This window comes from Cheilinus undulatus, linkage group 7 (genome assembly GCF_018320785.1).
Source record: "Cheilinus undulatus linkage group 7, ASM1832078v1, whole genome shotgun sequence".
NCBI classification, from domain to species: domain Eukaryota; kingdom Metazoa; phylum Chordata; class Actinopteri; order Labriformes; family Labridae; genus Cheilinus; species Cheilinus undulatus.
The window spans coordinates 48743099-48761607 of NC_054871.1; the positions used below are offsets into that span (position 1 = coordinate 48743099).

Here is an 18509-nt window from a genome sequence, read left to right on the forward strand (position 1 = left end):
TTTATATGAGGCCGTATGAACTGTTATACACTAGATATATTAACATATTATCATACTTTGACTGAAATTTAACCCAGAGTATCTTACCATCTACATGCTAACCAGTGGTTAACCACCAGCCAGTCACTCAGTACACTGCCAACTTTACTCTATCTTCTTGTAAAGAGTTACAGAGCTGCAGGAGGAGGATGATTGAAGGACGTCATCATCCACATCTCCAATGACCTCCTGTATCCCGTCACTGTCTAAAGCGCCTGAGGCTGCCTCTCTCCCTCCTTGATCTGTCTCCAGTGATGCACCAGTCGACTTATGCAATCTGCATCTGAATTATTAAAGCAACATATGCTTCTGTTACACCCTGGGCTCCCAGCCATGTCACCTCACTGGCACAGCTGAGGGAACATCACACATACTCATATTTTTGGTCACAGGCTCTCTGTGGTCTCTCCTCTGGGAATCAGGATGTGCAAATGCAGCAGTGGCATCACACCACTGGGACACTCCAACATGCGCACTATTTAGGAACAAATACAGCATAATCAGGCTCTGATCCCTACCTTCAGGTGGCACGCTGGAATTCCTGGCGTTGTCCCTCTCCTCAGACGTCTCATTGCTGACCGCGTTGCCGCTCTTGGTCCTCCGTAGCACACTGAATGCTCGGTTCAACCTCCTGAAGGATCGGCTTCTCACTGAAGATCTGTCAAAGTTTCTGACTGTAGAGAAAACAGGAGAGAGGGAGACTTTTTATAGTTTACTTCACCCTCAACATGCCCGGACATGTCTGAATCTGCCTCTGAATCAGCCAATCAGAGGCCTCCTCACCACATCTGTTTGGTGTGTTGCTATAGGTACTGGTGAGAAGAAGAAATACCCTCTTGATCTGGGAGATTTATTTTGAGTAACAAATATATTTCAAGGTTTAGCAGATGTCAAAAAAAAAAAATAATAAGAGATTGAGCAGTAATGCCAAAGTGGTTTTGTTTCATAAGAGGGCTCTTTTTGTGTTCACACAATGCAAAAGGACAAACGTGGGCAACAAAATAAAAGGACACTTAACCTTTTCTCCATCTGTCAGAGCTGGCTATTTATTTAAAAACATCTCTGGCTAATCCCTGTCGCCATTTTTGACACCATGTTCAAATTGTTCCCCTTTTGTTCAGCCTTCTATTCAGTATAAAAGCTGCAAGGATAGAAATGGGATGTGATGTTATGCATTTATCAGGAAAGTAAGATAATAATATGGTAAATCTACACCTGGGCAAATTGTTGTGTCCCTAATAGCAGCACACATTTTGGTGGGAACATGTTTGATGTTATTTTGTGTAACCAACAAACAAATCAGGCAATTTTATAGCAATGCCCCCCCCCCCCCCCCCACTGGGATAAGCGGTATAGAAAATGGATGGATGGATATAATAAAGAATGATTTATTGCTTGTTTTTGTTGGTAAAAAACATAATATAGGGAAATTTAGAAATAATTGCATATCAAATCGCAAACGCAATACTGGGGAAAGAAAAACTGCAAATAGAAAATTTTCCCAAAATGTTCAGCCCTAGCAACAACTATTAAAAAATTCCTAAACCAGTTTCACAAACTCAAGCCCATATAAATTCAGGGAACCAGCTTCACACTGATAACATATACTGGTAAAAAATCTGTAGAAACTGCAGAATGGATCTCATTGAAGCAACGCTGCACTTCACCTAGGCATTTTTGCTAATGTGGTCTTGTAATGGTAGTAACTGTTGTTTTATTTTACGCAATTCTTGGAAACACAGTTGTCTATATTGTATTATAGACACAACAGCACATCCTGTATAACAGCATGCAATGTGAGCAAGCATCAGTGACAAACTCAGTTTGGTTCCATTGCTTCCTATTTGAGTGTCCTTGCACCCTGCAAGTGATGCATTGCAAAGCAATGACACACGCTCTTGCTACCCTGATGCCCCATTTAAATTTCCCTTACTGTTGCTGGTGTATTCATGGCTGACAGACAAGCAGACCCTAACCCCGGACATTCACTGGGTCTGTCACGGCTGTGCAGCAGTTTGACTGCGTGCCCTGTCGTCCATCAAAACCCACGACTATGTTTTCAGTGTGTAGCATGAAGCAGCACCACCGGAATACTTGACCTGCAAGATGGAGGAGTTCACACAGTAAGTACCAAATCATGCCCGACTGATGCTAGACTACATACAAAACTACTGAAGTGCTATAAAAACATAAACACATGTGCTATTGTTATGAACTGCAGGAGTTTGAGAAGGGTGGACTTGCTTGGATTTGTCTCTTTTTTGTTCTTTCATGTGGATGTTTGTGCATCTTTCATGGGTAAGTAACTTATTTAGAAGTAAGTGCGCTTCCCCTTACCCCTCTGACCTGTTTAAAACAGGCTCAGCTTCGCCCCATTATGACGTTTTGCAGACGTAGGGAAATGCCTGGTAACACAGAGTACTTTATTTTTTTACTGGGTATTTTAATTAAATAGGACATATTTCCACCACTTGGCCAGGTCACCCTTGTGAAAGAGATTTCGGTCTCAATGGGTTTTTTTATCTGGTTAAATAAAGGTTAAATAAATTTTTTTTTTACCCATTTAAGACTAGTTGATATTGTTCTCAGACGTCTCCAAAACATGCCAGTGGAGTCTGTTGCTGAAAAAAACACTCCAGTATTGGATTTTTGTATGTCTAAAAACCCCTCTGTTTCAGCCCTGCTCAGTACAAGCTGTCATTCTGACTCTGCCCCTCTCAGGATATGGATGTAGCTAAGATCCTCCTGATCCTCCTCTCAAGTGCAGAGAGGAGGATGAGGAGAGGAGGGCAGAACTTTCTTCCAAATAGGAAGGACCAACCAAACCTGGGGGCGGGGCTAACTCCCCACATGACATCATGAGGGGAAAATCTGAGAAAGAGAGGGGGGCGGGAATGGATTTTTCTGTGTCTTGAGGGGATTGTGACAGGCCAGGAGCACATATTTTTGTTAGAAAAGCCTGAAAAAGAGATTTTTGCATAATATTTCCCCTTTAAGTTTTGGCAAAACTTCCTGCCCTGCTCGATTGGCTCCGTGCTGAATTTATGCACAGGGCTGAGGGACTGAACACATATGTATACGGCGGAATTTAGGGGCAGGAGAGTCCTATAGTGTCTTTAATTTGCTTCTCTTTCTCATCAGAGCTCGTGGAGATGATGGTGCATTAATTTCATTCTTATCCATGATTGAAATATTGTGCTTTAAATTATGTCAAAACTAGGGCAATGTTTAATCCAAGCACAACCCTTCACTCTTTTCTGCTTCAAATAAAAACCCCTGATGTCATTCTGTCTGCAAAGGGAAACTGAATTTCACAGAGCAGAGAAGTAAATATTGAACAGATGCAGGCAAGCGACCAGTGCTGCACAAAATAAAAAGCTTTTGTGCAGTCAGTGATAAAACAGCCATCTAAATGTTTTTGTGGGTAAAATTGCACAAATATAACTCAAAAGTTGGCATTGCTCCAAAGTTTAAAATGTTTGATGTAAACAACTCTGTTTACATTGAAATCCCTGTGCAATATTAGTAAAAAGGCCACTCATGTTTTCAGTAGACGACGGTGTTCAGTCTTTTTCTGCAGCCATCTGTCTCACACTGAAGGTCTCACTAAAGAAAGGATGGGCTGTTTTTCTTTTGACTCCAGTCCATCCTCTTCTCCAAGGTTTATTTGTGGAGCTCCTTCCAACAAACTCAAATAAAGCATCTTTTTTTCTGTGTCTGGAAGAGCTTTCAACTTTAATTAATAATTCCAATCCTTGCTGAGTCGAGTTACATGGTTGCATAACTCCAGCAGTGATGTAACACACCATAGAGTCCAACAGAGACCCTCCCTGAGCGACCGCTTCTGCTACTTTACTCAGAAGAAGACAGACAGGTTGCAGAAGGCTGCAGAGGAGAAGCAGCAGCTCTAGCCTGGCTGCACTGAACGGGCCACAGCGAGCCTCTGCAGCACCCCTCCTTCCCTTCCTCCCTCCCTCTGCGGGCTGGAGGAGATGCGAGGCCTCCTGACAGCCACATTATTCTTTAAAAGCGCCAGCCGCTTCTGGAGCTGACAGCTTGTTCAGCAGTAGTGGTGCTCGTGGTGGTGGTGGTGGGCGCTCAGCCGGCCGGGCCCAAAGTGCTGGTGCAGCGTCATTTGGTGTCCCCACTGCCTGCATGCTCACGCTATGGGTGTGAGGGGAGGGGCAGGGAGGAACACTCGTGACTGCTTCCTGGTTGCACAGGTGGGAGAAATGAAGAGAGGGAGGGGCTTTAACATGCAGCAGCTATATTTAACCTCCCTCTCCTTCCATTTCTCCTTGACTATATAACGTCACCTCACCCTCTCTCTGACTTCCTCTCCCTCTGCTTCTTCACTGTTTTCCACACACAGATTTTATGGATTGTTGAAAAAACAAGGCAGCACAGCTAATTGGCTGATAGGATTTCTATCAGAGAGCATTAGGGAGAACAAACGCTGTATTTGAGGCTGAATGAGTCTGGTTATATGTGGTGCCTTTGAGGCTGAAACATGTTTGCACATTGACCATTTAGTTCTTTGGTAAATAAATGTTACCAAAACAGTTTTTTTCCTGACATCTTTTTCTTTTAGGTGGATTTTTTGCTCAACTTTGGGCCTGATTTAAGATTTGTTACAACCGTTTTCTTGCCCAAATAATCCACAAGCTTGGGGTGGAAATACCAGCATTTGGCTGCTCCTTATTGGGTAGGAGCCTCTCTGTATTTTAAATGTCAAACACTTCTGATATACCTACACATGGATGATAGTCAAAGATAACTGTGATAAAATAATTTCTGTGCCATATGTCGTGTTGGACTCATTTTATACATGGGTTATGTTTTGCAAACGCAAAAGTGAACAGTTTTAAATTCTAGTTCCAATGTAGTCCAAGTCCTAACAGGAGAGAAACAAACAACCCACAAAGGCAGCCTGCGAGCTTACTTTGCAACCCAAGGAGGCTTTCAAACCCATAAAGTTAAAATCTGTAGAACTTTTGCACTCTAATATCTACATCAGTTTAATATAGTACGCAGCCACTCGTTGCATTGCAAGCTTTGTCTCTTCTCCACCGCTGGCAGCCTCATAGTAATTTTTCAATAAGAAGTTGGCTCATGTGCTAATTCAGCAAAATCAAGAAAATTCAAAACAAGAATATGATCATGTTTTCGTCCTCCTTCGGGAGTGATTGGTATGATCATTGTGCAAATAATGAAGCTGCTTAAATACAAAGATCATCTCTGCTCTTTGGTTGAATCTGTGAAAAGATTAAATGGTGCAAAAACTGACATAATCCCAAAAACTGTCATTGGATCCTGTTGTTTGATTTGCGTTTCCCTTTCACACCATGCTCTCTGAGATGCCATCCTCTTACCTGTGCAGCGGTGAAATCATCCACATGTAAAAACAGGTGAATCAGAAGGATTTCAGGGGGATTTTATAATAAAATGTTGTAGATCTTTCAAGATGATAAGTGTTAAAGGACTCTGACCCCCCCTCTCTCTACCACATGACATCATGCAGGACTGAAGACGACCACACACGAACACAAACATCCATCGCCCACTCACACTCACTCTTCTTGGTGCTGCTGCGGGCGGCCAGGCTGGTCGTGCTGCCTGACTGACTGTTGTCTTCCATGCTGGGGTCGAAGGCGGGGTTAACCAGGCCGGGCTCGTCTGACAGCAGGGCCACGGCGGCAGAGGTGGGGCCGTCGCTCGGCAGCGTGGCGATGGTGAGCTCTGACGTGCTGTCAGTGCATTCGCCCTCCTGCGAGCGCCGCTTCCTGTCTGCTGAGAGGCCATAGTGAGACGCTCCTTTACACCTGTGCACAGACAGAAGGAGGGATACACTCAAAACAATGCTGCAGAGTAATCTGGAAATACTGATGAGTCTGACAAGATTATTTTGAATTTAACTCCTCATTAAGGCAGGAATAAAGAGCCTCACTTACAGTAGATTAAAAGTCCACAAGTGCATGTTAACATTGACTAAAAGGTCACATTTAAAGACTAATGTGAGCAGACTCAGCCTCTCCTCTAGCCTGAGGCTCTCTGCACACCGACCTTGATATCCAGCCTCACACAAAGGCTGCTTATCTGACCTCAACACTCACACTGATGCCACACAGCCGCGACAATAGCTACAAACGCTGAGGCAGAATCTATTTTCCTGGAGCCCTCACTTGGAATTCATACAGCAGCTCACAGAGACGGGAGAAGAAATGTCATATTTACTCTCATAATGAAAAAAGAAATACAATTTCTGAGGCCCGCTCACCTCCTTTGTGTGCGTGTCTTTAATCACATGTAGGAAGGGTTTGTGTGCGTCTTCCTGACAGATGACTGAACACAAATGTAAGAAAACACTCATTAGAGCATAGAGGGAGGGGAGCTGACACCACATTTGAATATAAAACAGAGATGTTGTTTTTCACAAAAACAAATCTAATTCCTAAGTTCCAGATGTCGACTTCCTGTCAACAACACCAAAACAACAACACTGCTTCTCTAATACACACAAATGCTCAGGTTCACACCCAAATACACACTCATGCTCGTTTTACTCTGCATGCAATAAAAGACTTTCCACTCCGGCGTTATTAGATTGGGAATGTTTGTGTGTGAATTAAAGATATCCCTACAGAGCGGGCTGTCGTATTGTTGGAGAATTTTCCTCCGTCTGTGAGCCACTGAGGCTTTGAGCTGACGCTCCATCAGAGGCAGAATAACACCGCTGTGTCTCTCGGGCTGTCTCTGAGGAGCCATCAGCACAAACATTAACTGGGTTTTAATGAGCTGGATCAAGACCAGGCTCCACTTCAACAGCAGCTCCGGAAAACAAAGGAAGCAGCATCCCTTCTCCTCCGATGTGAGAAACGCTGCTACCGCTGGATCTTACGTGGAGGATATACAGACAAAAGGGAGGGGTTGAAAGGTGATACTGTTATTTTTAAACCTGGGCCACATCTTAAATGTTGTCATGTCCCTGTGATAAATGGTACTGAGTGTTTTGGATTTATTTCAGTAGACTATCAACAATCAGCAGACTGCAATGGATGCAAAATAATCCCTAGGGGCAAATGCGCTCAGTGTATGTCCAATAAAAACGGTTACTTTAGTCACTGACAGGCTCAAGTGTCGACATTACAGATGATACTCACAGAGACAGATCACTTTGTCAGACAATAAGATGTCTTTTTTTAACCATTAACAGCCTATAAAGCTCTCTTTACAAAGCTTCCAGTCTCAGTGATAAAAAAAACAGACATTTTTCCCCACAGGACATGGAATTGCTCCCATGATCTGTGAAAAAAAAGACTTCGATAAGATGCATAAATGAATAAAAATCCTGACGTATTTGAGAGAGGAGACAAACTTTACCAGTATTAGGTACTGTTACTTTAAAAAGTAGCCAGTGTTGTTACATAATGAGAAAAGGGATGCATTGGAGCAGGGGTTTCCAAACTTTTCAGCCCGTGGCCTGCTGTACTGAAGTGGATTATTTTACAATCACCGGATAAACATCTTCCCAAGTGGAAGTGTAAACTGGAAGATTTCCAGTCTCTCCCTCTGCACTGCTATTGCCAGCTCGACCAGCATCAGTTCTGCGCTATTGCTTTCAACCCTCCACCAACCCAGCATCTATAGCATCCAACAAGAGCTTACTTTGCATGTAGCTACATTTCAGAGGAGGTTGGGGACCTGTGCTCTACTGCAGCCATAAATGTTTGGAACAACTACAACCTTAAGTTGGCTGATTAAAATATTCAGTAAGGGTTTAATCTTATTTTAGTCAATATATGCAAATCTAATTTTCACAACCCCAGAGCAGACAGAGCCTCAGGGCCCCCTTCTTTGGCACTCCTTTAGGGGATTAGAAGTTTAGGAAGCAGATATAATAGACCATAGCAGCAGTGGACCAGCATCTCCTGGGGTTTAGAAGAGAACCATGACTTCAACTATGCCTTAGTGAAAAAAGCATCTCCCTATCCAGAGTTGGTGTACTTTCATTTGCCCCAAAGGATTATGTTGAAACCATTAGCCTGCTTGCAGCTGCTTGCTGTAACAACCACCTGAAGATTTCTCAATGTTTTGGATCTAACTGGTTTAAAATTAAGGGATGCATAATGCTGGACTTTCTATGGATGCCCATTATGATGGTATTTACTTACGTATTCTAGCCAAAACTGATCTGACACTTTTTCTGTCCTATTCATAAAAAGTGCTTGAAATAACAAAAAAATATCAGTCTCCAACGCAAAAATTAAACTAGCTTTAGGGCTAAAACTTCAGTCCTTAAAACACATTTGTAAATGTAAGAAATGAGAATAAAAAAAGAAGGAAACAATCTACAGCATAGGAAGGTCTGTTGGTTCTACTTAAAGTGCCTTGACCTTAATGCATCATTTTATAATGTGAAACCCTGTGGTACATTTGGACATTCAGCTGATATGTGACATTTATCAGCTGTCGATACTGGCAGAATGTCATACTGCAGTTTCTATCTGCTGATACTGATTCTATGCTGATAATACTGTGCATCCCTAACAATGATCCTAAGTCTGCTCTAAGTAAAAGTGACACTAAATGGTGGCCATCATTGCCTAAAAAGAGACCAGGTAACATGCTGCTGAGCCGCTGAAGCCCAAGGAGGCTGTTAGCCCCCCCTCAGGGCACCACATCACTAGAAGAAGCATTTTGTCTCAATAATGCAGCTGTCAGAGCAGGTCGGGCACTCTGTCTACATTTCACAGTGAAAATCATTTCATCCTGAAGTGCGCTCTATATCTCACTTGTATCACGAGACTCACAGTTAGAAACAACATCAGAGAGAAGTGAAGCACCTATTGATCTCACTCTGAGATACAGCACATGTGTCCCTGCATGTGTGTGGGCAGTGCCATGGTGAGTTATTCCTGTTCATTCAGTTAGTAAATTGAATGCTATCAAGCATGTCTGTGCAGGAACACAGCACTTAAGTGAGTGAAGTGCTTGAACAGAGCAATATTTCAATCAGGAGAGGGCAGCGCTGCAGTCTTCAGAGGGCAGACGCTCTCCTCGTGTCACTCACTATCAATTAGAAGAATTAAAGCTGGACGCAGCTAAAAAAAACTACGGGTTCTTACATAACTGTCTGCAAGGACAGAAGGTGTTATAAAAATAGTTTCTCCCCAAACACATACCTTTATGAGAAGAGGAAGTCTGCAAAGATGGATATGAACAGTTTGCAGCTCAGGAAGATTTGTTGCAATGTGGACTTTCCAAGATTTTTATGCCAAAAGTCTAAAGACAGGGACCAAAATGAAAGGATTTGTTTATCTCTACTTTGCAAATCACCTCTATGTGGATGCATCTTGGTGCACTGGCTAAATTGCTCTTTGGTTTGCATTTCTTAAACAGACAACATTTTTACAGATCGTGCAAACCAGTCAGCCCTGTGTTGACTGGTAACCAGTCCAGGGTTTACCCCTTCTCTCGCCCAATGACAGCTGGGAGCGAACCCCAACAGGAGACAGATGAATTATCTAAGTCAGTGATAATCAAAGTGTGGCTCTTTTGTGATTATTTGTGGCTTTTTCATGTCTTCATTTAAAATATTAATTCCCCAGAAAACCTTAAAAAAGGTAAACATTTTGCAACTTTTTACATTTTTTTGCCACATTTCACGCATTTAGACTACCTTTAGTCATTGAATACCACTTTTTCCCTACATTTGCAACTTCTTTTTGCCACTTTTTCCCAATTTTTTTGTCACTTTTTCAATTTTTTGCCACTTTGCACTTATTTAAGCTACTGTTTGTCATCAAATACCACTAGTTTCCTATTTTTTTTCCAATATTTGCCACCTTTTCTTGCCACTTTTATCCTATTTTTGCCCTTTTCACAATTTTTTGCCACTTTTCGCCCATTTAAGCTACCTTTTGCTATTAAATACCACTAGTTTCCTATCTTTTACCCATATTTTTGTCTACTCTTGACTGCTTTTTACCAACTTTAGTCACTTTTCACTCTTTTTTTTGCTTTGTATTTGCCACTTTTCGACATTTTTTTGCCATCTGTAACTCATTTTTTTGTAACCTCTCACCCATTTCTGCTACTTTCTGAATCTTTTCCCACTTTTTCTCCCCATTTTTGTCCATTTTTGTTGCTTTTTGCCCATTTTTGCCATTTTTTACCTGCTTTTATTGCTACGTCAAGCTGCTTTTGCCACTTTTCACCACTTACATTGTGGCTCTTGCAAAGGTATTTTTCAACAATTTTGCTCTTTGGTTGAGCAGGGTTGAGTAACACTGATCTAAGTTATCAATACAGGCACCAAACTCTTCAGTTCATAACCATGAGTGAAAGAAAAAAAAGTGGAGAGGAAGAACAAGACTCACTGGTAAACAATGTTATCCCCACAACCACAGAATACCAAAAACAATGGCAGACACAGGGGCATGCATGGTCTTAAGTTTCTTCATCTTGGTTTTCCTGTAACCAAAATTCAGCCATAAGCACGAATGGAAATAAACAGAACAAAAATGTGGATGTTTTCTTGTAAATGATTATATTGCATAGAAACCAGTCTTGCTAAAATATCTCTTTATGACAGGGGGTGTCAAACTTTTGTCTTTCAAGCCTTTAAGTATAAAATACACATCACAGATGGACATAATGACAGCCCTTACTGCAAACAGAACAGATTCCAGCTCTAATTGTCTGTATTTCTACCCAGCTCAAAGCTGCTGTGACCGTTTCTTTGTAACATCGTCCTTGTTAACTTTAATTTCTCCCATGCAGCTGCTGTTAATGTCTTCATCTATATATAGATTCACTCCATGCCAAAGCTTTCTGCAGCAGTACCGACTCTAGAAAACCAACGTATTGGCTCCTTCCTTTTCTTTCTTTTACCCACCGTTGTATAAGACTTGTGGTCTGAGCTGACTAAATGGAATTGAAGACTTAGAAAGCATTTCTGTGTTTCAACAGGGTGAGTGGAAAAAGTAAAACCACAGTCCATTGGTAGAGATGGGCAAAACACCGTTGAATACAGGTTCATTCAGTTACATAAATCTTACAGACCACCCAAAAACTTCTAGAAATGTCTGTCCAAGTTTTAATGAATACACACTGCAGACAAGTTTGGAAAGAAGATCTTTAGGAGTTCATTTCTGGTGCATGAGCTGATATCTGAGTGCTCAGACGGAGCGGATAAAAAGCAGAGAATAAATATATTTAGAGCTGTCGCCGGGAACAGCAGATAGGAGGTTTTGATCAGTCTCAGAAACAGAGTCCGTCACAACACTGAAAGACTTGGTGACAGCAGTCATTGTTTACTGTGCTGCTGCTTTATAACAGGCTTTGTGGCCTGTTAATTAAAATCTCCTTCCTCCAGGGGATAAGAGTGAACCGTAAAACCTGCAGCTTCGTCTCAGCCGCTTACAGTTTAACATTAAGGCCACAGTTAGTGCTGTCTGAGGTTAAAGGCAGGGAGGCATGACAGGAACCCTCTTGTTTCCCTCTCAGCAGGGTGGTCCAGGAGTCCCAGAGCCAACCAAAGTGAGCCAATTAAAGTTGGAGTACCAGAGAGGTGCACAGCATCGAAGGAGGTTCATTCACAAACAGAGACACTTCCTCTTTCTCTTGTTAACAAACATGCTTTTGTGTCTAATGATGCGACTCTGAGTGCTCATGCAAAGCCATCCTTTTCTAATAAAGCATAAAGCATTTTTCAGGGATGATCACTGAGCTTAGAGGATGCTCATTAGAGATGCAGTATCTGTGTCTCAGCTAGAGCAGCTAGGACTGGGAAATATAAGAAATTCTAAAGATATTTCAATAAATATATGTTTATGCACCAGCTATTGTCAGTGACTTGCAGCTAGAGCCTGACTGATATGGGATTTTTGGGGCCGATGCCGATACCGATGTTGGGGGCTAAAAAAAGCCAAGATCTGATATATTGGCCGATATATGAAATAAGAACATTGATATACACAGGATATATACTGTACATGAACACAAATTCTTATATTTATATTAACTTTGTTGATTTCACAAAGATGCAACTTAGACGAATTTAAAACGCTGCATAATAGTCTTTCATTAGAGAATGATAGACATGTGAATTAACAGTTGCATTTGTCATTGTTTATTCTCTACTCCTGCGTCTCTACTCCTCTAAGCAGTAGACTACAACTCCCACAATGCTTTGCATGTCTACAGATATGGCTGCCCACTGAAGAAAGTCAAAGTACATGATTGAAAGCGGATTAAAAATGTTTAAAAAGATGCTTATTGTCAGATGTAATGCTGTGGATTTAATTTCCAGAGACCCCGAAAAGTTGCCAAAGTTCCGGGTTTGCTACAACGCTGTCCTTTAGAGCTATGGAGACATCGATGGTAGCAAACGAACAGCAAAATAGTCAGCTTTCAGAGGAAAAAAAGAGTAAGTTTCTATGACTTACGGTTCAAAAGTTATCGTTTTTATAAACTGTGCCACATATTGTATAGGACAACACTGTCCTCAGAGACTCCTGAAAATCAGCCAAGTTCCGGGCTCACTAGAAAATGTTGAACTACAAACGCTTGGAAGACATGATTAGAAAGGCACAATGGAGAGCTTTCACGGATCAGTGCCATGTGAAATCTAAGGGTTAATAGATCGGCTACATATTGGCCGATGTTGATTAATCTGTGATATGCCATAATCGGCCCATGTATCAATCGGTCGGGCTCTAATTTCAATAAATATATGCTTATGCACCAGCAATAGTCAGGGACTTGCAGCATTATATTTTGGACTATCACCCATATGTCTTTTGGGCGTGGTATTTCAAGAATTTTTACAAAACTTCATACCAAACTTTGCACAAATGCTCACTCCTGTATTGTGATTAAAATCATATCATAAGGCTGGGGGAAATACCCAGCCCTAGTGCAGCAGCTGTGTGTATTTGCTTTTTTTCCTCAAATCAGACATATTCATCATGTAACTGTGCACCAAACTCAGATGTTTGAATGGAGGTGGTCTGGAAAAATAATGTTACACCCCTAGGATTTAAGAGACGACTACATTTTGACAACATTGCTAGTCTTTTTAAAATCGATTGTGAGGGAGTTTCTCTATAATATTAAAAAAACAAAGAAATCGTGCAAACCCAGGAAGTCCAAAGCTTATGACTGTGGTACCATGACAAACATTTATTTCTTTACAGAGAAAAAGTCAAGATATATATTGTGTGTCGCAATTCAGTTAAAAAACATCAAGATATGGCTTCAGGTGTGTATTACCCAGCCCTAGGCACAGCCCTGGTTATCACAGCATCACTCTAAACCTCAGATCTGTGCAGATAAGGAGCAGAGTCACTAAAACATCCTCTGTACTCATCCGCCCATCCGCCCTGATCCTCTTCTTTCCCTACTCCCTTTCCCTTCCCTTCCACTTCCTTAAGCCCTGTAACAATTACCCATGATGCCCTCGCAACGTGCAGCTCGTGCCGAAGCGCCCTGGCACTGACACAAACAGCCCCGTTCTTGTGAGGTGAAATAAACACCAGCTCACAACTCATCAAAGCCTGTGAGATTTTGCAATCCTCTTTAGGGGTGAGTGGATTATCCCTCCTAACCCAAATACTCTCTCCGCTCCCTGACTGACTGCCACGACGGACAATCGTGTTGGGCTTGACTCCACAGACAGCGCAAATTACCTCCGCCACGGTGACGAGTCCGGGTCAGCCAGTCGGAGGCAGACACGGAGCTGTGAGGATTTCTCACGCCTGTTATCAATGAAATGGTTTTCATTCTAAAGTTAGATTTGTTCTCCCACTAATCAGCCAACCAGCCTCTGCATGAACCACAAGTTTAACAAACTTTTCTCCTCTTTCTCTTCCACTAATCATCATTATTCTGAAAGCAGAAGCAGGCACTTACTCCTCATGAGCTCTCACTCCAAACTTTCTGACACTGTTGAAAATATTCTCTTGACAACTGACACACAAAAACCCAAGAGAGAGAGAGTCGGGCTGCACCAGGAGGTAGCCTGCAGGATTTTCTCACTGAGGATTGTTGAATCCAGATGAGAGTGTTTGTGATATATGGGAAGGATTTCTTTGTGTGGCAGAAAATGGAGAGAAGTGACAGCACGAGTGTGGAGTTTATTCTTGGAGCACTAATGAATACGGGATGCACATTTGCATCTTTGCACCAGCGGAAATGTTAATGTCTCTGAGCCTCTAAGAGCTAAAAACAGACTGTTTAAATGTGATTTATCTGCCTGAGGACAGATAACAGAGTTTACCAAAATATGCAAAGCTAGCACAGATTCTCTAACTTTTTTCATCAGACAGGTGTAAACATAGAAAACAACCTCCAATGTATTTTCATGCCCCTGCACAAGTGAAAGCAAGGGTCCAGAGGCATGATATTTTCAGGGTGCTTCTATGTCTGCCCATAAATACATAAGAACTTGAAGGGATTTTCTTCAAACTTTGCACAAATGTCCACTTAGATTAAAGGATGGAGGGATTTTGTAGGTCAACGGTCAAGGCTATTGGACCACATGTTCAACCCTTGCTTGAGCCTGGGCTGTCTCAAGTCTATGTCTGTAACATACCAAGGAATTGTTAATCAAGTTGGCAAGTAGAAAAACTGATGGAATGACTGGAGGGGTAAACGTAGACAGCTTAGGCTCTGTGTTCTGTGTGTTCTCTGTGGTCAGATTTTGTTCCCAGGTTTCCTCAACCATTTATACTGTTGGACTTACAGGCCGGGTGTGAAAACTGTGGAGCATGCTCAGAACTTTTCTGCACAAATATATTTCAAATACTTGTGAAATTTAGGTAGTTTGTATGAGTCTGTCCAGCAAATAAAAACTCAGAAAAGACCCCATGCCACTGGTGACCAACACTGGGCTGTGCAAGCTTTGCTCTATGCAAACACGGAAATTGTATAGAGCCACTCTAGTAAAGAATAAGAGAAAGATAGGTGTTATTATGGGAGAAAACGCTCTCCTATTGGTGAATCCTTGACACATTGTTGAATATTTCACACCACAGGAGTATTAGTCACTCTCAGCGTTCATGTTTGGACTGGATGTTTGACAATCGATGGTGATGCTGAAATTCCTTTTTTATAGTATTCAGCAGCAACTCAAACTCTTTTTGGACTTATGGAGAACTAAGACTTACAGAAGCGTTCATGAAAATGCCAGTTCACTAAAACATTGTGAAAGTCCTGAAATAAAATCTCTCCTTAAATTAAAAAAGCTGTCTAGGGAAGCATCAGTAGTCCCACAACACAAACAGGCAACATGGTGGTCATTAATTATGTTTAAGGTTTAGATTAAGCCTTTTTCTCTTGATTGGATTCAAATCAATCAATTAGTCCTTTATCACACACAGAGGCCACATGCCAAACACATAAAGATTGGTGTGATGGGTAGGGAATGGACAGAATGACAGATAGATTCATAGACAGAGAGAGGAAAGAGCAGCGTAGAGATGGACAGAGTAATCCAGTTAATGATGAACGAGAGGAGTGTTAATCAGAGGACACGCTGGTGTGTTGATTGGATCCGCCTGCTGTGAGGGGTAATCCCATCTGCTACGAGGGGAGGGGGGATGAGACCGATGCCCGGGGGGACGGTCTCAGCTGTGGGAGGAAATTTTTGGCTGAGCTTGTTTCCAAACACAGACGAAGCAGGAGGCGAGGTTTAACTGGGTGTGACTCCTTACAGGATATAAAGATGAATGCAAACAAAAACTAAAAGTGAGCGTGCACACGGCGCTCATTAATCCTCGCTCTGTGTTTCCATTGAGCTCCGTGCAGCCGGCAGTAGCTCAGCAGGTTTGGCTTGCTTCATGCATCTGTGTGTTTACGAGCGCGAGGGCCTGCCAGGCGAGTCAGCCGGTTAGCTGCAGCCCAAACTCTGAGTCATGCTTTTTCAGCCAATCAATAAACACGATCATCAGTCCAAGCCTGACCCCATGATCAGGCTGGAAGGACATTTATGCAGCTTTTATTGTTTCCGTATCTGGTTTCAACCAGGAGAGCAATCTCGCTGTTTGTGTCCAAAGAAAAGAAGAGAACAGGAAGTAAGGGAACTGATTTATTCAGGGCTGTCCTGCTGAGCTTGACCTCAGTGCTCAAATATTCCTCACATGTCCACCTCTGCACAGTAAGGCTGGACCCAAAATCATAGCTCACTCTTTTACAGCTTAAAGGTCACATATTTTACACCTTTAAAACAAGTTTATATCGGTCTCAGAGGTCCCCAGAACATGCCTGTGAACATCGCTGCTGAAAAACACTCCAATATTGGATTTTTATGTATGTCTAAAAAAAAACCTCTGTTTTGGCCCTGCTCAGAGCGAGCTGTTTCTGAGTCTGTGGCTTTAAATGTTAATGAGCTGTCTGACTCCACCCCTCTCAGGAAATGGATGTGGCTTAATGTATGTGGCTCTCCTGATCCTCCTCTCAGGAAGATCAGGACAGGAGGGCGGAACGTTCTTCCAAGCAGGGAGGGCCAACCGAACCTAGGGGGCGGGGCTAACTCCCCACATAACATCGTGAGGGGAAAATCCGAAAACAGCCTGTTTCAGCACACATTTTCTGAAAGGTGGAGTTAGAGCGGGTGAGGTAGCGGGGTGGGGGATTTTCCACATTCTTGGGGGGATTATGAACAAGCCAGGGGTACATTTTTTGGTTAGAAAAGCCTGAAAAGTGTGTTGTGCATGATATGTGACCTTTAATGACAATTCTGTCAAAAGGCCCTTTATATGATTATAGTAAAAACTGAATCATGCTGCAACCTGTTTGATACAATGGCAACATAAACAGAAGTCCTAAACAACCAATGTCACTGTTTTATATTTTAAATTTTTCAAACATGTAAACAAACCCCTCTATTCTGTCTAAAGTGTACAAAACATGGGTATCATTTCTGCAAAATGAAATTGTCAACATTAGAGCTGTGAAATAATATTGATACGGCAATATATCGCGATACTTTGACATCCAATACAATATTGATACTTCAACTCTTAATATCGATTTTTTGGTAAAAAATAAAAATTCATGTTTTAGCTGAGTTGTTAGTAAAATACGGCTTTCTCTCACACGTTTGTGTGAGCACAAACAGCGAGTTAAAGAAAGGAGATGCCGTTTGCAAGCTCTGTCTTGCTGCCATGAATATAGCGGGAACACCACCAATGTATTGTGTGATTTACGTAAACATCATCTCTATATTTTTCTTAGTTAACTGTGTAGAATATCACAATATATCACAATATTGTGATATCCTGATATATCGTGATACTATCGTATTGTGACCCAAGTATCATGATGCGTATTGTGTCATGAGGTTCTTGCCAATACTCACCCCTAGTCAACATGTTATACCCCTAAATACCAGTAAGTAAATTAACCCCCTAGTGAATAATCAGCTATATGTAATAAAGTCTTACTGTATATCTCATTTGGAAATATATCAACATGTCTTAAAACCTTCATCTACTGCCCAGCCCTACTCTGCAGCCATTCAGTGAAATACTATGTGTACCTTTCTCTCACTGAACCGAGTCTAACTGTAATTCTCTCCACTCGACGGTACGCGATCACAGAGAATCCCCACCAGGCCGCTGTCCCATATTGCTCTTGGCACCCTTTAGCCCATATTTCTCACTCTGTGCCACACTAGCCCTTGGCAGTGTCCTGTTTTCTCTACCTCCACGTGCCGCGGTACAACCGGCTGACACCCAGCCAGCTCTGATCAGCCCTTCCCCAAACCCTGGCGCTCAGCAGGACAACGTTCACGTGAGAGATTAACGACACGCTGCTCTCCTCTCTGCTCTGCAGGACGTTCGTATGGAGGCCCTCCCACAGATTAGCCATTGCAGACAGGACAAGGGTGAAAATGTTCCATGTTTAACACGTCAGGCCTTAAAGACCGTAAACACCGGCCAGACTGTGAGCCGGCCAGAGGCAAAGGTTAACAGACATCTATTTCTACAATACACACGGCCTTAGTAACATGGCTAAAGAAGCAGAGCACACAGGGAGAGTGATTCAGCACAGGTATGGGAGCCCTCTGCACTGCAGACACTAAATAAATCTTACTTCAAAATCGGGCCAAGCATTTAACATTTGAGTCTTTCTCAAATGCTTTGAGAAAGACTCAAAGCATTTTTGTTTTTTTTTTTACTAGTTTTGGATTCTAGTCTGAAGAAACGGTTAAAAAAAGCTTGTGCAAAGTATGCAGTATGAGCACCAGAGTGCATCTCAGTCACAACATTTGAAAGCATATTTAAGTTGGGCCACGGCTCTAGTTAACCCTATGTATGGTCAATGGATGCAACTGTGCAAGTCTTTTAAAATTAGCTCTGAAAACAACCAGAATTCACTTCCTAATCAGCAAAATAGAGTAAAATAAAATGTTTGGATGTCTGCAGAGAACTGATTCTCTGACACAATTATTTTTCCAGACACCA

General features: G+C 42.1%; 1 protein-coding gene across 4 annotated transcripts in view; it reads right to left on the reverse strand.

The window, feature by feature from the left end:
* lnx1 (ligand of numb-protein X 1) overlaps positions 1-18509 on the reverse strand; it is a 107414-nt gene that overhangs the window by 28950 nt on the left and 59955 nt on the right. For 2 of the 4 annotated variants that reach the window (XM_041792376.1, XM_041792378.1), the window contains 2 exons: positions 5614-5861; positions 558-713 (listed from right to left, as the gene is read on the reverse strand). In XM_041792376.1, coding sequence (XP_041648310.1) covers positions 558-713; positions 5614-5861 — 404 coding nt within the window. Of the gene's footprint in view, positions 1-557; positions 714-5607; positions 5862-18509 lie in introns of all 4 variants that reach the window. The other 2 variants (XM_041792375.1, XM_041792377.1) reach the window with 1 other exon arrangement.